This window comes from Pyxicephalus adspersus, chromosome 6 (assembly GCF_032062135.1).
Source record: "Pyxicephalus adspersus chromosome 6, UCB_Pads_2.0, whole genome shotgun sequence".
In the NCBI taxonomy this organism is placed as follows: Eukaryota; Metazoa; Chordata; class Amphibia; order Anura; family Pyxicephalidae; genus Pyxicephalus; species Pyxicephalus adspersus.
In genome coordinates this window covers 99905142-99931531 of record NC_092863.1, presented here as the reverse complement: position 1 = coordinate 99931531, position 26390 = coordinate 99905142, and the positions used below count along the sequence as shown (strand labels likewise).

Sequence of the window (26390 nt, the reverse complement as noted above, 5' to 3'; positions counted from 1 at the left end):
ATGCTAAGCCTACAGCAAGACCCCCAGAGACCATAATTATAATTTAGTTTAGATTTCAGTACTTTCCTTTCCCATGAATAGGAATACATGGCGGACACCTGCACTGTATATCTGATTTTATTTTCACCTAGCGAATGGAAGCTCCAGAACAGGGTTCAAATTATCATAAAAATGATTAAGTGCCTTTAAAGTAAATAAGTAAATAGGGGTACCTAACATATCCTTTTATTCCATATGCTTTCATAGCCCTTAAAACAACACTGTTCCCTTACCTGTGGTATAAATATGGCTCCCAATGAAATTAATTTAGAATATTGGACCATTACAAAACTGTTCTAGTAATCAAAAACTCACCTAAGCTTGTTAATTTCAATTTCTGATTTTTTTTCCTAGCAGCCCAGTAAAAATATGGAAGAAGTGGTATTAAACATATGGGGATCCACCATGAAGCTAAGATTGTCCAAAAATATACAAAACAGCTGATTGATGCATCCCAGCTGCCATAGAGATGGGAACCCTTCATGACTAGGCTCCTCTCTTATGAAATGCCCATTGGCTAAAAAGTAATTTCAAGCATCTATGTCTTGGAGGAAAGCAGATGGCTTCAGGGAATTATAATAAAGTCAGTAGAAGGGTTTTTATAGATAATAAGAGAGCTTTAATCCTCTGCGTTTTCCCAGAATGGTCTACAAATTTCGCCTCCTTGACATACGGCGGTTATTAAGATGCAGCTGAAAAGATCTGATTAGTTTTGATAAGAAATCACTTGTCTGTCCCTCAGAATAACCCCTTTGTGGCTGCAAAAATTTAGATATGTGAAGCACTTTTATTAAAGGTAAAACCACAATGTTTTTTTTTTCTTTTATGTTTACATGTAATACATTTATCTCTTGTCTTACTGTTTTATTTGTGATGTAAAATCCTTATTTTAGAATAATTATTGGGTATATTTGGGGTAATTTTTAAGTAGATCACTTTAGCAGTAGCTGCTTTCTTGTAGATTGTTTCTCTCCTATTGATATTAGATTCAGAGCAGAATGAACTATAGGCAGAATGGGTTGTATTTCTCCTCTGTTTAATGCAGCTTTATAGGTTTTTATTATAGATAAATTGCAAGGGATTGATTTACACTCTCTGAACAGAAAAGAACTGCACAAAACTTCCAGTCAGCATGGTATTGCTAGGACTCCACCTCCTAAAAGAATTGAATACAGGAAATATACTGACAAGTATATGATATGACTAATCACTAGATTTCTATATAAGTGCTGAGACTGGTACAACTGGTAAAACTAGACTGATAATGAAGATGTGAAAAGCACTGTAATTAAAGAAATATTGTCACCTGCCCATTAAGGACTGTACTTCTTGATGGCCTATCATGACACCACCTATTTGCCACCAAGGTATACTAACTGATCCACACTCCCTTGATGCCTAGTCCACTGCAGAAGCCCAAGTAGATAAGGTCATTGTTTTGTCTTATAGGACGGTGCAGGGGCCTGGATTTGCCCTACCCAGCAAGGTATATCCACATATCCATGCTTCTATGCTGCCTCATCACAGCAGAAGCTAACCCAAATGGATACATTCATTGCTTTTCACCTACCTGACAGTATGGAGTCTAGTGATTGTAAGGATTGTCAATTGCCAAAAACAGGACCCCAAGATGTCAGATAACCCAAGATGACCAGCCAGAAGACAGCTGTATTTCATGTATATACAAAATTAATAAATAATTAGGAAGAGAAGAGATGTACTTGGGCTTTTACCAATTAAAATCCAATGGCAAATTCACAAAATAAAGGGGTTTCTGCAGAACCATATAAATCTTTCCTATATGCTTCTACCTCCAATTGGTCTATTAAAAACTCACTTCTCCATAACCTGATTATAGATTCTTACCACTCTCCCAAGCCCTACCCCATAGATTCCATAATTTCCACACAATGATAATGGCCAACTAGCAATAACTAGCTTTATGCAGCGTAGAACAATTGGCTCAGTAATATTATGCTTTGTCTTTAGTATAACTCAGCGGTTCTGGATGCACAGTTAGTCCATGGGTCATAAAGGGGTGATTTGAAATGCACTCCCTATTCCCCTTTAAAGCCCATTGGCAAATGCTTAATATTTAGATTTGTGATGGAAGTAAAGACATGTTTGTTATGAAGACTTGATTCTGTTTTTAAGAATGCTGCAACAAAAACCTTTAAAATACTGATGTCAACCAAGGGCTGGGAAGAACAAAGGTAAATAACAGTCATTCTTAGCTGAGACTGTTGGAATACTTTATGTCTCTAATGACAAATGTCAGCTGCCTATCTTGTGGAGGATTCCTTAGATATACATATGATCTTCCCAGGGAAAAGCTTATGTGTTCTCCAAACTGGTCCCCTGCAGAGAAACTGCCGGAGGATAAAGACTCTGCCCGCATCACACAATGGTAATTGTTTTTCTGACAAATCAGCCGTCAGCTGGATTGAGTCAGCGGTGCAGAAGATTTTTAAGATGTTTAAGATGGGCGATGGACAGCATTAAGGTTCCAGAGAATAGGCAGCTGCCTGCTAATAGGCCATTATACAAGGTGGACTCCACCAAACGAAACGGAGGCAATTACTTACACGAGGAGGCCACATTTGGAATTTTGGTTGTAACATAGATTAGGTCTTCATAAAGCAAGTTTGACAAGCCTCACTAACTAGGAAGTGGAAGAGCACAAAGGAAAAGCAAGTATTTGTTCCTAAAAAGATTTTCCATTTCATAGTGTGGGTTCTGTCGGCTACATCAGAAGGTTTATGAACAATGCTTGTTGCTAGATGTGTCTTCCTTGTAATTCTTCTACTGAAAGGGAGACTAAATGTTTTATCCTTTGTATGTGAATAAGATCAACCTACTTCCAAGAATTTTATCAATGTGCATTCTTATTCTCATTGTATTGTTTGCAAGTGAAGTTCCTATACATATGCTTACTGACACATTAAAAAAGCTTTAAGACATGCCTAATGGTTTTCAATCCTGCCTAAACATTTGGCAGCTTAACTTGTACCACCGTTGTGTTTTTTGTGGGCCTAAAAATATTAGGCAAAAATTTGCTACCAAGACATGGCTGACTGCTATTTTTACAGGATAAACGCTACCTATAGAAGTCAAATTTGTGTTGCTGGATTATCTTTTGTGGTAATTTCAAGTGACTGTAGAATAAATGAGAGTTGTATATACAGCACTGTTCACTTCTATGGTGAAGGGAAGGGGGAGGACAAGCAGGAGGCATCATGCTGTATTCTTCTCCATAGGAAACCACAGCTGTTTTCCCCTATTCAGTTTAGAGATCCACCACAAGGACCACTGTACACATTCTAGATCAGAGTTTCTTAACCTGCATACTCCTATGATTCCTCCTGAAGTTGCTAGGGGTTCCTTGAGCAATGAAAAATGTGTACTTCTCTGGTCAGTTTAAGTGACAGCAGTGATCGTTTTGGGTACCTGTAAAGGTGGCATTCTTGCCAATGGCTATCAATGTAAAGGCACTCTTCCAATTGACAACCAAACTAATGTACTTTGACCTGTGAATATAGTATTTATAGATAGGATTCCCCGAAGACCTAAAAGTTATTTCAAGTTTCCCTATGTTAAAAAGGTTGGGAAGGCCTACTCTAGATTTTCACTAGAGATGATCACAATCATTTGTCTTGGGAGACAATGGACCTGATTTAGTAAAGCTCTCCAAGGCTGGAGAAGATACACTTTCATCAGTGAATCTGGTAAACCAGCAAACCTGGAATGAAATTGGTCCAGGATTGAAAACATTTGCTAACAAATAGCAAATAAGTTTTAAGAAATCGATTCCAGGTTTGCTGGATCACCCAGCTTCTCTGGTGAAAGAGGATACGCTTTGGGGAGCTTTAATAACTCAGACCCAACAATCTAACATGTGTACATAGTTTTAGTGTGAGATTTTGTAACGTCATTACCGTCCTGTTCAGTGTTTCTCCTGCTGGAGACCACACTGTAAGCACTACTAACTCAAGCTTAGGCAAGGCCTTCTTCAACAAGTGCAGAGACCGGATATTCAGCACTGTATGGTGAGGGAAAGACATCATATGTTTCCCATACCTAGACCTACTGAGTATTTTAAATATCTCTGCCATAGCAAAAGATAGCTGGACTTGAAAATCAAACCTGCATGGGCAGGTTTACTTTAAAGTTACATTTCAGACAGATATAAAAGACAATGTTTAGAGTATCTGCATTCAAAAATTATTTTTTTTGGAAAAGGCAACCATAAATATATATATATATAGGAATTAAAAAACTAATTAGTTTATTATTTAATAAATTTAGTTTAAATTAGTTTAAAAAACTAATGCTAGAAATGCTTTTTACATAGATGTTACAGTTACAACAGAAAATTATTAAGAAAAAAAGCATATGTTAGCCTCCCTGTAATTTCCTAATATTTCCCCTTTAATTTCCTGCTATTGTTCACAGTGCAGCCAGACACGGTATGCAAATCTGCCTTATCCCTGGGGGCATTTACAGGATAACATGTCTCTTTATATTATCTCCTGTGTCAGGCTTATCACATAAACACATTCTGGCTGAATAAACTCCCTGAATCCCAGAACAGAACAGAGAGCACTGATAAAGACACTCTCACTTTAGCTTATTCACATTGTTTTATTCTGTGAGGAACACGTCGCTTCATTCATTGAGGTGCGTCTTCAGTGATATACACTGATGTTCTGTGAAAAGTAAACTTTAGAGAGCAGCTGGATATGCTGGCAAGCTCCTGTTATGCCAAGCTCGGCCGGATGCCAATTCAATAGAAATACGGGTGTCCTTTTTCCTAGAAGCGACACAGAGGAGGACAGAAACGGTAACATACGCCAGTAGTTTTTAACTTTTCTCACTAATGTACCTCTCTGGTGACATCTCTGAGGTCAAGTTCCCCCTTCCCTCAGAACTTATATCACTTTGATGACCACAGAATGACTGTTAAGGTTCTTCTTCTTATTATTATTATTTTTATTATTATTAATAACAATATTAATATTAATTAACAGGATTTATATAGCGCCAACATATTACACAGCGCTGTACAATAAATAGGGGTTGCATATGACAGACAGATACAAACAGTGCCACAGGAGGAGGAGAGGACCCTACCCCGAAGAGCTTACAATCTAGGAGGTGGGGGAAGTATCACATAATAGGAGGGGGGATATGGAATGGTGGGAAGTAATGAGAGTTTTAAGAGACAGAAACAGATGGGTAGATAAGTTTAAAAAAACGGGTCATTGGAGGAGCGAAGAGAGCGGCTAGGGGGGTATTTTTTTACAAGGTTTTTTACCAGGTCAGAAAGGTAAGTGGGACAAGAGCTGTTGAGGGAGTTGAAGGCAAAGCACAGGAGAATAATTTGATCCTAAGGTGAAATGGAAGCCAATAAAGAGAACTACAAGGAGAAGCAGCAGAAGAGGAGCGGTGGGAAGGATGGATGAGTCTGGCTGCACCATTCATAATAGATTGTAGAGTAGAGAGTCGGGTTAGTGGAATACCAGAGAGGAGGAGGTTACAGTAGTCCAGAAGAGAGATGATAAGAGCGTATACAAGGAGTTTGGTGGTCTCTGGGGACAGGTAGGGGCGGATTTTGGAGATGTTGCGCGGGTGAAAGTGACAGGACCTGGAAATGTTCTGAATATGAGAGGTAAATGAGAGGGTTCTTAGGCATAGTTTCAATTGCATTGGTAATATTAGTTAATATTTATACTCCGGCATTTTTTACCTTATGAAGTTAAGCCCAGGCTTTCTGCTTGCCTCAGAACTTTCCCAAATTTCCAATTGAGGAATGCACACATAATCAATTAAAAGTTGAACTGCTTGTAGGGACCCAATATCTCATATACAATTTCACATTGCATGTCATGTGTAGCACAAGATACACATGCTCATAGTTTAACTTGGGCCACTATACTGCACATGTGCACCCCAGTGAAGCTATAGCACATGTGTGTTTTAGAATGAAGGACAGGGTTACTGTGTATGTCAGGAGATGTCCTGTGTCCACAAAGAAAAGGAGCCAAATTACCAGGAACAGTGAGACAGATTTATTAGAGTCTGGTTTCTTTCATAAATTCTCTCTTCTGCTCCAAAAAATGAAAATCTGTGCCAGATTTTTTTTTAAATCTGTTGCAGAGACTTGCTGCCCAGAACTGCGGACACTGTATGTCTATGTACACTTTGTTTTCATGAAGCAGTTTAAGCAGAAGCAGTATTCTGCACTGTAGTTAAATTGTGCATTGTAGTTACATCTATGCATTGCAATTTAGCAGCACCAATGCAGCCTTGACATATGTGATGGTGAACCAGAGCAGATATATTTTTTCCAAATAATAGGTATGTTTTTACTCCATCTGCCTACTTGCAAAATACTTTTAGCTTTGGTTCTTTTAAAAAAACTACCCTAACTGGATGAATTAAACTGGTTTAGGCAGCAATTGTATCTTTGTAAAGTCCCTGATATCACAGTATGACCCCTCTCAGGGGAATATTCAATTAGATAGATTGGGTTTGCTAGCCAATAGCAAATGACTTTGAAGAATACCATTCCAGGATTGCTGGATGGCCCAGATTTACTGATGAAGTGTATCCTCTCCAGCCTTGGAGAGCGTTAATAAATCAGGCCCATTGTGATAAGCTCAAATTATCAGTGATATTAAAGTAAACAATTTCAGTACAGAGCGAACAACTGTGCAAGGTTAAAGATATGGTTGGAGTTCAGTTTTAGGAATCTTAGGATTTACTTTGGAGTTCGGTGACCTTTATGAATATTTTCCACCTGCAGCCTCTAACAGATATGGCTGAGATGCCCATGTGATGTAATAATCAATACCTAATGAACTAGCACCTTTAGAACAGAGAAACAACTCACCAGAGTTATCATGCCACACACGCACTTTGCAGAGGTCACCCAAGCTCAGAATGTCCTGAAAACGGAAGCTATCCATCTGATTTCTCTCAAACTTGTTGGAGTTATTTGACTGTTTCAGTGCAAGTGTCCCACTGTCACCGTTCTCTCCGAAGATTATCATGAAAACATTGGCATCAGTACCGGCACCTATAAAAAAGGAAAGAAAACCAAAATCATTTAATACAGCAGACCAAAACGATTGGCTGAAACAAAGGAAGGAGCCTGCACATTCCACACTGAGCAAAAAACAAATTTCCCACTGACACCAAAGATGGGGCACTATTCTTTCCACTGACACCAATAATGGGGCACTATTCCTCCCACTGATACCAATGAAGTGGCACAATTCTTCCCATTGACACCAATGATGGGGCACCATTCCTCCCACTGACACCAGTGATGGGAAACTTACTCCTCCCACTGACACCAGAAATGGAGCACTATTTCCCCACTGATACCAATGAAGGGGTGCTATTCTCCACAATGACACCAATGATGGGCCACTATTCCTCCGATTGACACCAATGATGGGGCACTATCCCTGCAAGTGACGCCAATAATGAGGCACTATTCCTTCCAATGACACCAGCGATAGGAGGCTTACTCCTCTTACTGACACCAACAATGGGGCGCTATTCTCCCCACTGAAACCAATAATGGGCCACCACTCCCCCCACTGACACCAATGATGGGCCACCATTCCTCCCACTGACACCAATGATGGGGCAGTATCCCTGAAACTAACGATGAGGCACAATTTCTTCCGCTGAGATTCTGAACTCTGAGTCCTGAGTACTTTAATTGGAAACTCTGAGAACTAATGTATAATAAATTGCTAGTTAAAAATGTCTGACATTGATATTTTACAATTTTTTAGTACAAGGACCAACAGTTTTGCCAGTCCCATAAACTTCTCCAAGTTATTGTTCTCATTAGTTTCATAATATTTTAACTTTAACAAGTTGCAAACTGTTAGGTTCCAAATAATACAAAGCACTTATTATGATACATTTACACTAGAGGCAGCCAATGTCATACCTGAGACATCACTGGTCTTCACTTGTATGATATATGTGGTGGTATCAACCATCTCCTCATTGTCCACCACAGCTGCCAACTCGCAGGACAGTTGCCTCTTCTCGCCTTTGGTCTTTGACAGCCAGTCGCTGTAGGTAAAGGTCGTCTCTTCTTCGTCTGTCAGGTTTTTAAGTATAATCTGCACAGACCATAGGCGATAAGTCAGAGGGTTGCCCACGCAGAGGTAGAATATTCAACTTCTAAACCATATTTTATCAGTAGTAAGCACAGACACATAGACACAGAGAAAGTAGGGAAGGTGGGCATTGGACTCTTCTAAGGCACAGAACTTCATTTAAAAACAAAAATTTGTTCAGGAGTGGATAAGGGGGAAGAAGGTGCAGAAGGCACTCCACTGCAGGGACTACAATATTCCTTGTTAGTGATTGGCGAACTGGCCAGCAGACGGCTTTACAATGTCAAGGGACACCTGTGATGTGATTGATCATCTCCAGTAATGAAAATCTTGCGTATGTACAGAGCTTTATATCAAGAAGGGGTAATTAAAAGTTTACAGAAGAAGACTTGTATGGAAGATAAAGCTGTGTTGCTCACAGGAAGTGATAAGGGCATTGCATTTCTATCAAGATCAACAGCTTTTTTTCTAGACTGCAAAAAATGTAGCCTGAAAAATGAAAACGAATGCAGCCACCACTGAAGCTAAAGATAGGTAAGCTACAATATGAATTATTACATTTGTTCCTGGATGTGAGTATGCTTTAGGTTTTGCAACTAAGAACCAGGAACACCAAATGAAGGTAAATCACCCCAAAATGTATCTTGTTACCTTTTCAAGAAACCACTCAGGACGACTCCCTTTTCCATCTATCCAGACCCTCATCTTCTTGAAAGGAGCGATATCTGCAATTTCCATAACAAACGTGTCTCTCTGACCTCTTTCAAACCTGAAAGTGATAAGAGCAGCAATGTTTAAAAAGGTGTCTATCATTCACATTTAGCAATATTGTACACTTCTTTAATACCAGGGAATAGTTATGAGAGGATGTGCTTTGTCTTCAGACTTTAAAACATTGATCATTTCCATAATGCTCCCCGAAAGGAGTGAAAAGCAGAGTGATGACCTCATTAGTGAACTGCTGCTTGTTCATTGTCCAGTCACAGGTTTGGGAGGTTTGTAGAACAGGCTGCATTTTTTATTTGCAGTATAATCTGCTTTCAGTCTTACATCTTTATCTCTTTATTGTCCTGAAGCCCCGGATCTTATGATTTGCATTAGGTGTCTCCTAGTGAACATGAAAAGCTTCTTGCCCTTACTCTAAAGTGCTCTGGCATAGCTGAGTAAAATAGGAATGTTACCTGTCTCCACATTTTGGCAACAGCATGTCATCGGTGCTTCCGCTGGCCCCGTAACATATCATGTAAATGTTGGCATCAGTTCCTCCATTTGGGACATCGCCAGTGACCACTGTGACTTCATAGAGAACCTACAACATTTAGAAGACAAACATTTATGTGTTAGAAAAATTCCAAATTTAATGTTACTAGGGGTACATTTCAAATTTTTGTCCCAGGCAGGTTCACCTGACGTTAGCCTATCTCTCAGGTTCCCTCTTTAAATTTCCTTTTTTCTTTAAAAATTCAAATTTGTACCCATATTCCAAGAAAAATTTACCCACAAGATATAGCATTGATAACAGTCACCCATATGCACTGATGAAAAATATTTTCATTGCTATTGGCACTTGTCCCTTATGGCAGTGACTTTATCAATTGTTTGCCTTTTTATCCATAAAAAAAAAAAAAAATAGACTTCAAAAACCTTTTTACCCCTAAGACTACAATAGAGATTTTTGCCCTTTGACCTCACTATATTCACTTTGTCATTGACTTCAGTAGAGATTTTCATCCTATAGACTTCAAAAGACATTTCATCCCATTGATTTCAATACATTCGCTTTCCTATTCATTTCAATTCAAGGAGGATTTTCTTCTATAGAGTTTGTGAGAGATTTGCCTTCCTAATGACTTTAATTAGGATTGATGACATTTGCTGTTTTCCCCTAGCCTTCCAGAGGGGGAAAAAAGGCGTAATTGTACAGTCCAGATTCGACGGTCATTCTATCATGCAGGACTTCACATTCGCTCAGAGAATAATGAGGGATCCTACATGAAAGTGCAGTGTCTTCAACTGAATTTATATGGGTATTTTTATTCTATATATTCAATCAGAAATATTATAGAGTCAGATAATTGCCAAATGAGTATTTTTGCTCAAAATTTACTTTGGCCAAAACTTTTTTTTCCTTTAATTTGGAGTGGGACAGGTAAAAACATCTAGTTCCTAGTGTTGTCTGTGTCCCAATTGGAGAGAATCTTCACTTCCTCCCCGGGTAAAATCCTGTTTTACTTTGAAACCAAAAGATTTAGGAGCTAATGTATTAGTAATATTACATCAAGCATGCTGTCTTTCAATGTATGATTTGATTTTTGGAGTATATCTGTAGCATTGTATAGGCATATTGCTCATATTTAAAATGTAATACCTACATGGAATCTGCTACAATTGTTTATTGCTGTCTAGTAAATCCAAAATATTTCCTCTCCATAAACAAAGCCCATTCTATTCATTCTAAAATCTTATATAATATTCTTTGATCCAGCACAGTTTTCTGCTTCACTATCTAACAAATCATCTTATGCATTATAAAACTTACTTTTACTCTAAAAGAGGCTTACTTTTCTACTATAATATAGGAAACACTGTCACTTTATATATACCTGTTCTACAAATGAATTCTCCTCTAGTACCTAACAATGTATAATGTCACCTTATATGCTGTTCTATATTCCAACATTACATACTTCTCCTCAATTTGACAAGAAACATGGTGTCCCCTTTTATATAACACATAAATCTAACCCTACGTACTTGTCTATCTGATGAGGCACATGGTGTCACTTTATATATGGCTTATTTTTTCACTTCTGATTCCTCCTCTAATAAATGATAAAATGCATTTTGTCACCTTCTTTATAACTTAATGTTTCACTTCTGCTTCCTTTTCCACACGCCGATAATGTCACTTAATTTACAGTGCACTGATCTAGAACTACTTTCTCATTCCTTGTATGACAAGGCCCACACTGCCATCTTATATATAAATTACTGTTTCAATGCTGGTTTCTCCCCCACCTTGACACATTGGGCCTATTTTATTAAAGCATTCCAATGCTGGAGAGGATACACTTTCATCATTGAAGCTGGGTGATCCAGTAAACCTGTAATGGATCTGGTCCAGAAAGCAAAACTTGACCAGCCCTGGCTATTTAGCTAGCTCACACACTGCACTCTGTGTTCGTGCAAAGTGTCTCCATTGTGCCGAGCCCCTAGTTCTGTGAGCTAATTCCTGTTCACCTGGTGATTAATTCAGTGTTTCCTCTGTCCAGTTCCTGCGTTACCCCCTCGTTGTCCAGTCTGTTGGTTCCCAGCCAACTTCCCTGTGCTATTCCAGTATTCCTGTCTGTCTGTGTGTATCCTTGTGTCACCTGTGCCTCCTGTTGCTTCCAGTGTTTCCTGTGTTCCCTGTGCCCACAGTGGCCCCTGTGTCACTAGTGTCTGTCTTCTGGATCCCTGGCAATTGACCCCTGGCGTGTGACTTGACCTCTCTTGCTTGCTGCCTGACTCGACCCCGGCCTTCTTCAACTATCCTTCTGCTTTGTGATTTGGTACCATAATTTGCTCACCCTGGTGTGCCCAAGGCCTGCAACCTGGCAGTAACCAGCGGCACAACATTTTCACCACTAGACGCTCCGGAGAAGACCTGGTTACTGCTTAGACTCTGTATCTTGGCCCTTCTCAGGGCTCACACCACCTCCGTGCAAGCCATAGCGCCCCCTAGTGGTCCTGTCTCTCCGCGCGTGACATACCTTATTCTGACACCTTATATTCAACACATTAATTTGCACTGTTTCTTCTACCACTACCTGACAAGGTCCCCATTGTCACCCTATACATAGCTCACTGATCCGGCACCACATTTTTTTGATCTCTGTGAGACAAGACACACAAAGAAACTTTATATATAGTTTTCCTTATACTGGCTAATAGAATATTATGGAGCTACCTAAATCAATTATAATAAAATTATTTTAAGCAATAAACAAAATGTGTAAAAAAAAGTGTAAGCAATAAACTTTGTTGTCAGCCCTATTTGCACAGGTTGGGTAGTAACAGAAGCACTAAGGTTAAAACCAAACAAATGTTTAAAAGTGCATTACATGGGCACCAATTTGATATCTCCATGGGCTGTTTATAAAACAGGGCATTCTTTAAACTTTCCCTGGTGGTTAAGCAATTACTGCAATTGAAACACATGGACCAGGAAGACTCCCATAAGGGAATGTCATATTCCTTATTTATAAATGGAGCCCCATATAATATTGCAGCAACCAAGACATTTTCTCATATATGATATAAGTATTATGAGCACATCATATTTTGCCTTTTGAGAAAGTCAAGTACATAAAGGTGTTCTGATGTGTTCTGAAATATGGAAACAAACATCTAAGGTAAAAACCATCCATCACTTATGAGGTTACTTGGTACCTTTTGGCCAATGGTGATGGCAGTTGCATCCAACATATTGAAGACGCGAGCGCTGAGGCCGTCTCCTCTGTCTTTGGCAAACCAACATTTACAGGAAAAGGTGTACATAACTCCTTTGGTAGGCACATTGAGTTGTATTTCTTCCACCAGCCAGCAACTCTCCGGAGTAACTCCATCATGACCTAGCTGTGGTAAGAGTAATAGACATGTAAAAAGGTGAAATTTTAGCAAGTTTTATTGCAGATTTTTCTATGCTACTTTTTTGGGAATATGGCAAATGCATTCAATAATTTTAGATTTTTTCAAACTTGAAGAAATTATCTGAATTGTGTCAGATGAAACGGATACTGTGAGCACGCTTGAAAAGTTTAAAGATTAGCAACGTGGATGGTGGGACAGAAAACTATAATATTTTATTCATAAGGGAGATTTCAATCTGAGGAGAAAACACCTTACTACCCCTACTTTTCTTTCTTTGTGTATGGTCAAGGCAGGAAGGAATATGATTCAGCATTTGGGGTTTCAGGATTACCAACTAGTAACAGATAAAATTATTTTGAACTAGTTTACTACAATACTGTATGAGTGAATAACTAAAATAGGAAGAAGGTAGATTACCTTCAAAGTTAAAGTTTTACAAGGGGCTGGATTGTGTTGGGCCCTATGAATTGGCACTAATTTCTGAAATGGTTAGGGGATGAAAAAATAAAAATTAGGATCTCTCACCTCCATTCTTTTAATCTCTCCCACATCTAAACCCACAACTGAGAACTTCTCGACAGACCCTAGTTCATAGCCTTTCTTTCCCTTGGGTAGATCTAGCCAGAGCCGTTCTGTTCTTATTTTCTGAGGACCCATAATGATGACGTAGGCCCGAGCTTCAGTGCCACCATCACGCTCCTGGCCTGTTGTGATGGTGATGTGATAGGGAATCACTGTAACAAAAATGACATTGGTAGTAATGTATATATATATATATACACACACACAATTGATATGTTACATAAACCAAAAGGACAGCCAAGTTTGATGACATGAAAACTTTGCTAATGATTTGTAATAGCCCTCTTGCTTCAGAGGCCTGGTTGTAGCCGTGAATCTGTTACTTGTGTCACTGTCCCAGGTCTCGGTCAAGAAGACACTTTATGGTGTTATTAATTCCAGTGGGAAGTATGTACACCTTATCAAGTCTGATATTTATCAATAATACCAGTTTAGTCAGGACATGCGCATGCTAATAACATTTTTAATTAAAAAAGATTGGGGACTCCTTGTGTAAAAGAAAAGTGTCTGTTATTCATATAAATCAACCAGAGCCACTTCTGTGAATATTTTAGTGTATGGGGCCATTGTATCAACCATTTTGAAAAATGTAAAAATTGTCTTACTTTGCCCATCTTGTATGGAGCCATCTATGCTACTTTTACTTTTCAAATTGGCATTGTTGTCTTGACTCTTGAGACTTAAAGATGAACCCCAAAAGCTTTTCGATGAGCTGCCCAAGCTCTGTCGCTCTCCATCGTAATCCTGAAAAAAAATAACATGAAGTACCATGGGACACCGACCCTTGTCATTTCTGCCCTAATATATAGTTAATTGTGTTGTATATTCACCAAGCCTACAGGTATATAAACACACAATAAAAAGTTGCCTTTTTAGAAACATGTAATACCTTGAGTCATACCATAATTTTCCTGCAACCTCATTTTCCATGATGTTATTGTTATCTGCAACACATCTAAAGCAAAACCTCTCTTTGCAATTGTTACCTTTTAGACAATACATTCTGTCCATCAATATTTTATATTCCTAATGTGTTAGGCATCTTCTGCCTATTTTTAGGTTTTGGTAGGTATTGAAAACATTTCTAGGTCCTACTTTGTAAAGTGCTGCACAAGTTTGTGCAGCTATATGGAGGTAAAAAGTTGATGGTGCCTTTTTTACAGGTTTATCTAACAGGCTCTGGGTCCTGCAGGGTTTTCCCTTTACTTTGGGAATATTGTCCAAGGGTGCCATTGGCAAAAAGGCTTTATAGAGCCTTGAAAGCAGATACGTTTTTGTTTAGAAACAGCATACATACAATGCTAGTCATTGAAATGAGGCTCAGCATTTCCTTTGAGAATGTTGAGTTAATTTCTTAATAATCAAGATTTGTAAGGAGAAGATCTGTGAGGGGTGGAAATATGTGAGTGTGCATATTCTCCTAGAGGTATGGGCTACAGTACTGAATGTGTGCTGCACTTAAGAGACAAAGGACAATAAATGTCACAAGCCAGGGGATACTTCTACAGTTACACTTATCTTGTACTGTCCCACAACCCCAGTACTCTTGGCAAGTTTCTGACTTGTTTCTGGTGGCAACGATAAGCTGTACAAATGATATCTTGTTGAGTGGAGGACAGGTGAATTTGAGACCATAATGGGGATGCTACAATATAAATGTAACTGCACCCAACTCTTACCCTCTATCTACATCCTACACCACATTACATTAGCACAGTTTAGCACTATACTTTTAAATACCTTTTCATAAAAAAATCTGTCGATCCTCTTGTCTTCTTTCTTGCCGGAAAGCCATCGCTCACAAAGAAACATATAGGTCTCCTCTGTCACCTCATTCAGGATTTCCACCCTCTCCAAGTACCAGTCCGGGTTCATCATGCTGTTATCATGTCGGATTCTAATCTTGTAAACAGTACCCAGATCCACAGCTTCAATGATAAATTTATCCACCTGTAAAATGTAATCAAAATTTAGGAGCACTGGGAGTCTGAAAAACTGTATGGAGTCAAGTTAAAAAAGTAGGGTAGGGTATTTCAGATGGATGATATGAAGCCTTGTCCTTATACAACCTTAATTGAACCTGTGCTTTTCTAACCTAACTGCCAACCTATTCAGGTTTATGAACTTCTGCTGGGAGTGAAAAGAAATACTAAATATTTCTAGGTCTGGGAGAGCATATTGTTATTATTAGTATTATTATTATTAGGCAGTTTTTAAACAGCACAGACATATTATGCAGTGCTTTACAAAGTCCATAGTCATATTACTATAATGTAATCCCTTTCTTCCATGTGACAGTGCTGGATTCTAATGAATGGCCCAGTGATATCACAAGGGGAAAGGAGAAGACTCCTCAACCTGGTGTAAGCCCCTAAATGGAGCTTACATGTGGCTCCCTCAGAAGCACCAATGGAACTGTGCCTCTTTTGTAACTTAGACTGGAAAAGACGCACGAATTCCACAGCTTATCACGGATTAAGTATGGCAGTACACAGGTCTGAAATAAGCCTAAAACAGAAAGGTACCTAAACAAATGCAATAAACCAATGCCATGTCAAGTCACCCCCCTTTTGACTGGTATTTATTAGTGTAAATATTAATTAAGTGAAGAACTGAATTTTTTTAGATGATTTGGATGAGTAAACCTGCTGACCTCCAATCAATGAAGGGAACATCAAGCTTAATAAAAAAAAAATGGAGAGAATATTTTAAAAATAAAAAGACACTGTGGCTTCCCTATTTCCACCCTATTTCCAGTGCTGTCCCCTTTAGACTCACCAGTCACCAATCCAGTGCTCGCCCACTTCCCTAACTTCTCCAAGAGCATTGGTCAATTATACGATGCCACTGCTCTCTACAACAATTAGTATCCACCAAGTGCTCCAGGAAAATGACTTTTCTTGTCGTTGGACTCAAATGACATAAAAAATTAGGCAGAAATATTTTTTTCAAAGGCTGCATGGTGCTCCAATTTAGGTGGAGGGAAAGGGTAGCCTGGCTTGCCTGGAGTTGGAGTATAATGATGTCCAGTAACTAATATCATCTAATACCAGGTATCACAAAATACCTGTTACCTGAATTCCATTGTGAAACAGGACAGAAAAGCAAAACCTGTATATGTATGATCGAAAAATGCCTGCCCTGTAGTGTACATTAATATTAAAAACAAGATTTTTACAACAACTATACATATTGAGATTGGGGTTTTACAAGCTGACGGGTTTTACATGTTCTTTGTATTCACTTTAAACATTTGACAGGTTCACTTTAAAGTAGTCCACATGAAACCATACCTTGTAGCCAGCCAAGGCTGGGCAGAAACAGTCATACAGCTGGTTAGAATGTCATTCATTCTATTGTTAGACAGGAAAGGCACTTAATGATACCTAAATGACAGCAGAGGTCAGTCAGCATTCCGGCCCCCATGCAGTGCAGGATTACACCAGGCACCAGTAAGGGAGATGCAAAGGGAAAGTAAGAGAAAGAAAGAAACAACAGAGTGCAGGGATAAGCAACAGACAACAAAGACAGAAAAAAGATGAAAGGAAGATAAATGGACAACTTTCTCTTTGTGTGATCATTACAGCTTTTCAGCCTACATATGGAATCCAGGGGTGCTCTGGGTCTCCTAAGAACCCAAAATGGCTCTCTCAGACATTCAACAGCTAAATACAAAGTTAAAATACATATATGGAAGCTGTTTACCTGCCAAAAGGATTTGTATTTCTGTCAGTTCAAATACAAATAGATCTGTTTTCTACTGTTTGCAAACAAAGTGGATTTGTTAGCCAGATTGTTCCAGCATTCAATTAACCTTCTGGGCCTTTTTTTAGCCATAAAAGCCACATCAGAAAAAAAAAAAACTAACAATATAAGATACAAATTTATATAGAAGAAGATCTAACCTGTCCTCTCTCAAACTTGTTTTTGTTGGTTTCAGATTTGCTGAGTTTACGCTCTCCGGTGTCACCAAGGTCCCCATAGATGGTGATGAACACGTTGGCATCAGTTCCAGCACCATAAATATCTCCAGTGTACACGGAAATGCTGTATGTGTGAGCTGAAATACAGAAGCACCGCTAAAACACTGCACTGTATGTTTAGGACAGTATAACAATTTGCTGAACACTCAGATAAATAGTGGTCAATGCTCATGATGTAGGAGATGTCCAATACTTCCCCTGACAACATGGGTCATACGTTAAAATCAGCGAGTAGGCAACAGGAGATGGTTAAAAGCTACAGGAATGCTACAAGTGATTATCAAAGACTGAAAAATGCTTTAGAAGACATTTATAGCCACATTTTAGAGCATTATGAGACTGGAGGAGATAATCACTATTATTGCCCCATTACAAACCTGCACTTTTACATTTGTGCTCACTACAGGCCCCTAAAAAGTACTTGTCACATTTAATATTTCTCTCAGTAAGATCTATGTGGGGAATAGAAAACACAGCACAACAGAGAAAAAAGGTAGTGTAAAATTTATAACCCAAGCCTTTTAACTACGTAAAGCACTAAGGGCCACACATCAAGTGTCAAATGACTGAATGTGGCCCCAGGGAGCTGCAAACTGAGCACCAGAGACTGCTCAATAAAAAAATCTTTATTTACTACAAGCTGAGCAAAGCTGAAACAGACGGAGAACAGTTTAGTAATGAAGCTATACATATTTGTAAATGGAGCTGTCTTAACAATGATTGCTTAGGCTAGGTACACACGTGCAATGGCTCTCGTCCAGTATTTGGCTCAGGGCTGATATCAGACAAGAATCTTGCGTGTGTACAGTACTCGTTGTCCAGCGTCTGAAAGACCGTAATGGGAGTAAAGAGGGAGAAAACGCAGCGGGGGGCGCCGCTCCGTCGTTCTCCCCCTCCACTCTTCATGGAGCAGAACAGTGCGGTATGTACAGCGAACTTTCATGCATCGTGCAATCATTTGTCTTTAGAAAGGATCGTAAAAGATCCTTTCAAAGACAATTATTGCATGTGTGTACATAGCCTTTAAAAGGAGCGCAGAACCATTGATGGGTGTCTCCTCTTATTTAGATATCTGTGTGAATTTAGGTCTAATATCCCCTACAGTAGTCAGTTGGATGTCAGATGAATGAACGAGTCTGTACACACAGCACTGTTCTGTTTACTGGAGAAGGAAGGGAGGAGGAGAAGCAGTACCCTACTATGCGCTCCACCATAGGAGTGCGCACATTGGGGGACCAATGCACATGTGTCATTTTTGCTCAAGAAGAGCATGACCGTTCATAGTAGGTGAGAATCACCTGATGTGTGTACAGTCAATCTATGGATCATAAGTTACGTTAAGTAAATCCTTACTTGTTCAGGGTTGTTCCAACACAAGACAACTGCTATTGTTGAAACAACCCTGCACAAGCAAGCAGGGTTCTCCCCAGGCCCTTTTAGCAGGTTGCAACCACCCAGCACTTTTCAGCACCCACCCGGCTGTTTTTGGGTGGTTCCTAAAGAGTTTGGTCACAATACAGGGGCTGCCACCCACCTACGATTTCTTCCCACCCGGCTTAAAAAAATTTCTGGGTTGAGCACTGAGCAAGGATTTACTTGTGGAACATATCTCTCACATATCCTAGGGTAATCTACGGTACCAAGACTCTACCTCTTACCTTCAGTATAAGCAACCTAATCTTTAATCCAGCATTCACTCCACAGGTATTATTTAAGGTCTCAACATACCCCTGAGAAAGCCCTTTGGGGAAACGCATGAGAATTTCGACAAGCCTCTTCTTCTACTGTCCAGGCTTCACCCCATTAGTGGGGAGGATTCAGAAGTTTACCCTGGGAAATGTTTGTATAGGAGTAGGTTCTATGTTCCGTTAATGTCATTTATTGTTTCATTAGGTGTATAGAAAATTTGTGACTTTGTTAATGTCTTTCACTTTATACACAATATACTTTTATTTGCAAAAGAAACCCCTGCTGTTTATCCACATTGTTTAAATGTTTTCTAAAAATGGCCTACCTGATAGGATTGAAAGTATACAATTGTCTAGAATGACTTTATAAGCGGGAGCATTAATAATACCCTTCATTAAAAATAAATAAATCAATAAAAAAACAGAATCATTTGGAAATATAGCTACAAACTTTTGGCCATATAAGTAGGTGTGAGGAAGAGATCATGCACAAAGCTCTGAACGTATATATATATATATATATATATATATATATATAAGGAACTAAAGCCTTTTTTTTACACAATCACTTCATTTCAGAGGCTGAAAAGTAATTGGACAGATTAAAAAGCTGAAAATAAAATGTTCGTTTCTAATACTTGGTTAAAAATCCTTTGCTGGCAATGACAGCCTGTAGTTTTGAACTCATGGACATCACCAGATGCTGGGTTTCCTTATCTTTAATGCTCTGCCAGGCCTTTACTGCAGCGGCTTTCAGTTGCTGTTTGTTTGTGGGCCTTTCTGTCCGAAGCTTAGTCTTCAACAAGTCAAATGCATGCTCAATTGGGTTCAGATCACGTGACTGACTTGGCCATTCAAGAATATTGCACTTCTTTGCTTTAATAAACTCCTGGGTTGCTTTGGCTGTATGTTTCGGGTCATTGTCCATCTGTATTATGAAACGCCTCCCAATCAATGTGACTGCATTTAGCTGGATTTGAGCAGAAAGTATATATCTGAACACCTCAGAATTCATTCGGCTGCTTCTATCCTGTGTCACATCATGGATAAACACTAGTGTCCCAGTGCCACTGGCAGCCATGCACGCCCAAGCCATAACACTGCCTCCGCCATGTTTTACAGAAGATGTGCTTTGCTTTGGATCATGAGCTGTTCCATGCCTTCTCCATACTTTTTTCTTGCCATCATTCTGGTAAAGGTTGATCTTGGTCTCATCTGTCCAAAGAATGTTTTTCCAGAACTGTGCTGGCTTTTTTAGATGTTTTTTTTAGCAAAGTCCAATCTAGCCTTTCTATTCTTGAGGCTTATGAGTGGCTTGCACCTTGCAGTGCACCCTCTGTATTTACTTTCATGCAGTCTTCTCTTTATGGTAGACTTGGAAATTGATACGCCTACCTCCTGGAGAGTGTTGGTCACTTGGTTGGCTGTTGTGAAGGAGTTTCTCTTCACCATGGAAATGATTCTACGATCATTCACCACTGTTGTCTTCCATGGACGTCCAGGTCTTTTGGCCTTGCTGAGTTCACCAGTGCTTTGTTTTTTTCTCATGATGTACCAAACTGTAGATTGTGCAACTTCTAATATTGTAGCAATTTCTCAGATGGATGTTTTCTGTTTTTTCAGCTTAAGGATGGCTTGTTTCACTTGCATGGACCTTTGACCGCAGCAAATCTTCCACATACAAGCACCGCCCCTCAAATCAACTCCAGGCCTTTGATCTGCTTAATTGATATTAACATAACGAAGGAATTGCCCACACCAGCCCATGAAATAGCCTTTGGGTCAATTGTCCAAATACCTTTGAGCCCCTGAAATGAAGTGATTGTGTAAAAAAAAAAAAAGGCTTTTAGTTCCTCTCATGTTTATGCAATCTTTTTGTTCAACCCATTGAATTAAAGCTTAAAGTCTGCAGTTCAACTGCATCTGAGTTGTTTCATTTAAAATTAATTGTGGTAATGTACAGAACCAAAATTAGAAAACATTTGCTGTCCAAATATTTATGAACCTAACTGTATATATATATATATATATATATATATATATATATAACTGTACAACTGCTTTAATTTAGCTGAATAATAAAACAATGCTGCTAAGGACTAAGTGTGCAGCAATGCCAGTCAACAGCAGATGGGTGCAGACTGAATAGCCACAAAGGTTAACAAGACTGAATGTGGTCCATTAGCATTACTTTTGTTGCTGGGATGTCTGGAAGTCAGCAGACACCCTGCTATAAATCAGCCTTCCTGACCCCACCGCCTCCCAGTGGGTGACAAGTCTAGAGTACGGCAGGTGGGGACAAAGCCGTAGTGCGGATCTTGTAAAATCCTGCAGGCCTGCGACAGCCTCACTACATTTGCATTAAAAAGCCGCATGGAGGCCGTTAAAAGCTCCTGTCTTCCAGTGAGATTATAATTTACAGGCCCATTCCTCCTGACACGCTGTACGATTGAGATGTATGAGCTCTCAAGCTGCCCTTATTATCGACTCTGATCACAATTTATTCTCAAATGGGGCTGCAAGTCATACAGGCTTTGCTAGCATTCAAATGCAATGATGCACCCAACTGTCCAAGGCAATTATCCATGACATTCATACGTTAAACTGCAATAAAAATTATTTTTAAGTGGTTATTATGGTCACTGTCTACTCGTAATATCTTCTCACAAATATCAGACCAGTTATGGTTTAGCTCTACTTTAAAGCAGACCTTGTTTACTGATATTTCTTGGTTCTATGATATACAGCTTACGTGGTTGGTGTTCTGATCTTTGGCCTTGAATACCTTCTGAATCACTGACCCTAAAAGAGTATGCAGCTCAGGTGTTCCAGTAATTGCCACACAACTTGAAACAATTTAAACTTTAATTTCATTTACATTGACCCCTGTCACCCATCCTGTGGCTTGAGGACCATATGTGGCCCTTTGGTACTTGGTGTTTTCTGCTCATTAATAGGAGTCGGATGAATAATTTGCAAAGGAGTTGTAATGACAATGATCTTTAACAGTCTCATATAACACTCCTCCAGTCACTGTTTTCTATAGAAGGGTTTCAATCTCCATCAACACCTCTAGCATGCCTGAAGTCTCTTACCATCTCCTGTAATGATCTTCTATATTTATAGGCCATTTACACCTCATAATTTATCTTTTGATACATATACAATATGTATTTATAAAATAAAAAGTAAGATTACTAGATTAAATTTACAGAATTACGATATACTACTAAATAAAGTCTTACTTTCCAATGGATCTTCCACTTCCATTTCAATCTGTTTCAGAGTGCCGTCCTTTGTGAGTTTCTCTGTAAAGATGTCTGATGGTGTAAGTTCCCTCATCGTCTCTCCATCATCTTCAGACTTTGCCAGCCAGCGTTCACATGGAAATGTGACAGTCTGTGAACCCTGCATCACATTTCGGGAAAAAAGAGTTGGTTAATATTTTCTGCTAAATACAGGTAACAAACCAATGAGGACAATTTTCCATATCTTGCACTGAAGAGTTTTATTATGACTGAAACAGATATTTACACTGGATAAAGGATTAGTTTGATCTGTAAGCATCTTCATTGCTATATTAGGTGTTTTCAGGATTTTACCAAAACATTTTAATCACTGAATAAAAATACAATCATTAGTGATGGCTGAATTTGCACAAGATTTTAAATTTACATAAAAACTTGTCTTTGACTTCCTCCAACAATGTCAATTGCAAGGACCTGACAAGCCATTTTATTATTTAATGCAGAACTAAAGCTCTTCTTTACAAATCTGCAGTCATGGAGGTTTTTATTGAAAGAAGCAACAGGAGGCATCCCTGGTGCAAAAAAACATACTCATCTGCCTGATCGCTCCCTTCAGCTCTCAAAAATCACTGAAGTGTGCATGCGCACCTGCTCGGGAGTTAAATTTTCCCAGCCGACCAATCAAGATGGCAGAATATCAAAAAGATGACAGACTCCACAAGCAGTGAAATATGTCAATATTTCAATAAGATTGGGCAGATTCTGCAGAAATACCAAAAAAGTTTCCCTGATCTATTGCCACAGTGCAGTTGATCTGACTTTTCTACCCACTGCCCTGCACTTCCAGATTTCACCAGACCCCCCAACCCATCCTCATCTTTCTGAAGAAGTTATTGTACAAAAAAGAGGACCTCTTTCTTAGCATTGGTACCCTCCACTGTTAAGGAAAAGTATGTGGCCTGGTAAAGCTTTGGAGAGGGGGAGCAATTCACTGTTTCCCCTTTTCCCTTTCCGCCTTTACAGACTTCATGCTTGGGTAAGGGTCTTTCCATTCAAACTTTAACTTCAATTCATGGCAAAACCACATTCTTTCTTTTTAAAAATGCTTTCACTTGAAAGGTGTTCCCATGATTGCCTCCACCCTCCACTGAAATTTTGGTGACAATACTATATTCAGGGGCAGTGAAATTAACTTAAATTGAATTTAAGTAATTCCCAAACTTGCAAACACTGCAAGATTGAATATTTGGAAAAATTAATCTGGCAAAAATGTCCTGTTTAAATTAAGGCATTAATGATAGAATTGGACAAAACCATTTTATATCACCAACTATGTAAATACTACGTCCTAGTTAATACTACTGAATTTAGAAGCTGGACTGGGTAACAGTACATTATGTGATAATTTCATACCAGGATGTTTATTGTGTGTTTCTAATGTGTGTAATAGAAAGTAAAGAGGTTGTACAATTACCTTTCCATTGGGTAACAGGCGTCGTATTTCTACTCTGTCCAGGTGCCACCCAGAGTTGATACCTTTTCCGTCATGTCCAATGCGTATCTTTTCAATCACATCCCCGATGTCCTCCAGCTGAAGAAAGACAGAAAGTATCATTGTTTTAGAATTATCACCAAGTAGATCACTTTTCTGGTGAAGCCAACCATGTGAAGAGGCATGATAAGATTTTGTTGTAGTACAGGGTCAGCTGCTGGTCAGTGTAAAGAATATAATGTTTTGGGTCATTTATACTTAAAATGTAACATTTTAAATTTTAAGAAATTTATAAAAGTTAAAGTTTATAATGATTCTGATTTGTTACTGATTGCTAACATTACAAAAAATAAATAAGTAATGATTTTTATTAAACTAAAGCCACAGTTACCTGAAATGTAAGCCCAGAGGTTTACTTTTGTACTGTTTACAAGGGAGTGCCTGCCTAATGCTTGCCTACAGATGAGATTTATTGCAAAATACAAGAAATACACTTCTGTCACAAGGGCTATGGGGTTTCTAAAGAAAAAGTACAGCAGGTGATAATTACTTTAAATGCTGATTTTTAATTGGAATTCCTTGCAAAGCTGTCTTAAAAAGCAATGAAGTGGGAAACGTAAGATATTATGGACTAATATGTGTAAATATCATCTTGAGCTATTGAGCTCTAAAAACAACAGGTGTTTCCTCAGGAAAAACAAGTTAGAGATAGCATGTAAAACATGTGTTCCACCTGATGACTGGAAGTGGAAGTGTAAAATATTTCTATGCAGTATTACATATTTAAGAAAAAAAAAAATATTTCAATTAGAAAATATTATTGTAAGCTCTTCGGGGCAGGGTCCTCTCCTCCTCCTGTGTCACTGTCTGCGTCTGTCTGTCATTTGCAACTCCTATTTAAAGTACAACGGTGCGTAATATGTTGGCGCTATATTAATAATAATATTGAGAATGGTGTTAAAAAATTATCAAATGACAAGTGTTTTTGATGGACCTGACCTTAAAACCAGAGCATGAAAACAATCAAAGCACTATACACTTCTCTAAAATTAATCATGCAAATATTTCGACTTTGCCAATCACCACGTAGGCAGTAGTAAAGTGGGTACACAGTCTGTGGGTCAGGTTTTAAGGTGACACAGGTTACAGGTCGGTTGTGGGTCTGCACAAAAGACACTTTCCGCTGTGTTTGTCACTCATGGAAGCTGAAGCGGCATTACATTGAAGGCACAATCATCCCTGACAGTCACCTTCAGCACACACTAAATAATTCATACGTATGCCTATTATTTCCATTATGTTCTTTCACTCCTCAGATACTTAGCATCATGTAAGGAGAGCAAAGGTATTCTCTGTGATACAACAACCCCCTATACTTGCACCAATGTTATTTAGGAATTGGTAATTTGATATAAACTATATCTTTGCTACTGACATTTCACACTGACATGTACTTAAAGATTTAAAAGAAACTGGGGGCAAAAAAGGATACATACAGAACTGTTTTACCTGCCAAAGAACAGTTCAGATGCTTTAGTAATTTCCAACTAACAATGTAAAGTTCATAAAAACTTAAATGCAAAATAACAATAATAATTATTTATACAAACATAAATCACATTGGTCAATATCTCCTACATGGACACCATGAAGCTGAACCTGGAAAGAGTGGTGTAAGAGTAGAAGTGACATTCCCCATATTGCAAACAACTTTATATAAGCAGGGTCCGAGAGGGCACCTGGGGCCCACCAGAAACAATGAGAAGGAGGGCACACCAGAATGCATACTTTTTCTGGCATGGTAGCATGTATTGCTGTAAGGCACCAGGGGCCAGGGACCCACTAGAGGCAGGATGGGTGTCCTGTGACCCTTATATAGCTCAAAATAAACTAATTTTGCAGGCCATATCACTGGGGAACACCTAAAGTTTTTTCTGGTCCTCTGGTGGGCAGTTTACCCACCATGCCAGTAGAGATTTATTGTTATCCACTCTTCCTTTTACATTTATTCAGTGCACTTAAGCCAACCCAAATCTGAAACATCAATCTTGTAAAGAACTGTTTTTTCTACATGAACATAATTCAATTTTTTTATTGTGATGCACCTTCTTTATAAAAACAGAACCCCACTGTGTAATGTACATACTTGTAAGAATACTGACCAAGCTTCTGCTTCAATGTTTAGAAATTTTACCTCGACTATGAATTGGTCTACGGAATTCCTCTCGAAGTACATTCTTCTCTCGCGTTTGTTTACACAGAGGGATTTCTGTGATGTACAAACTCCATCTCTGCCGTACAGAACGATGAACACATCGGCATCTGTCCCCGCTCCAAAGATGTCACTCGTGTAAACTGTAATCTCATAGGGCACAACTAGGAAGAGACATGTTACATCACAGAGTAAATATGAACAAATGAATGAATGCTGTGTTATTCACTAGCATGTTTCACATATTTTAAGTTTGTATTTTCTAAAGTAGATCGGAACTTGAAAAGTGAATAATTGTTATCCTACAGAAACATTTGGAAATGTTGATTGTGTCTAATTAGTACACTGAAATATTTACCTTTTGTCTTCA

General features: G+C 38.8%; 1 protein-coding gene across 1 annotated transcript in view; it reads right to left on the bottom strand.

The window, feature by feature from the left end:
* The window catches only part of LOXHD1 (lipoxygenase homology PLAT domains 1), a 112327-nt gene that overhangs the window by 5363 nt on the left and 80574 nt on the right, over nucleotides 1-26390 (bottom strand). The window contains exons 32-43 of the mRNA XM_072413500.1: nucleotides 26003-26184; nucleotides 23791-23907; nucleotides 22314-22476; nucleotides 17303-17457; nucleotides 15138-15347; nucleotides 14003-14141; nucleotides 13341-13549; nucleotides 12615-12800; nucleotides 9365-9492; nucleotides 8835-8952; nucleotides 8009-8186; nucleotides 6932-7117 (exon numbers count right to left, since the gene is read on the bottom strand). Of these exons, the coding sequence (XP_072269601.1) occupies nucleotides 6932-7117; nucleotides 8009-8186; nucleotides 8835-8952; nucleotides 9365-9492; nucleotides 12615-12800; nucleotides 13341-13549; nucleotides 14003-14141; nucleotides 15138-15347; nucleotides 17303-17457; nucleotides 22314-22476; nucleotides 23791-23907; nucleotides 26003-26184 (1971 nt within the window). The remainder of the gene's footprint in view (nucleotides 1-6931; nucleotides 7118-8008; nucleotides 8187-8834; nucleotides 8953-9364; nucleotides 9493-12614; nucleotides 12801-13340; nucleotides 13550-14002; nucleotides 14142-15137; nucleotides 15348-17302; nucleotides 17458-22313; nucleotides 22477-23790; nucleotides 23908-26002; nucleotides 26185-26390) is intronic.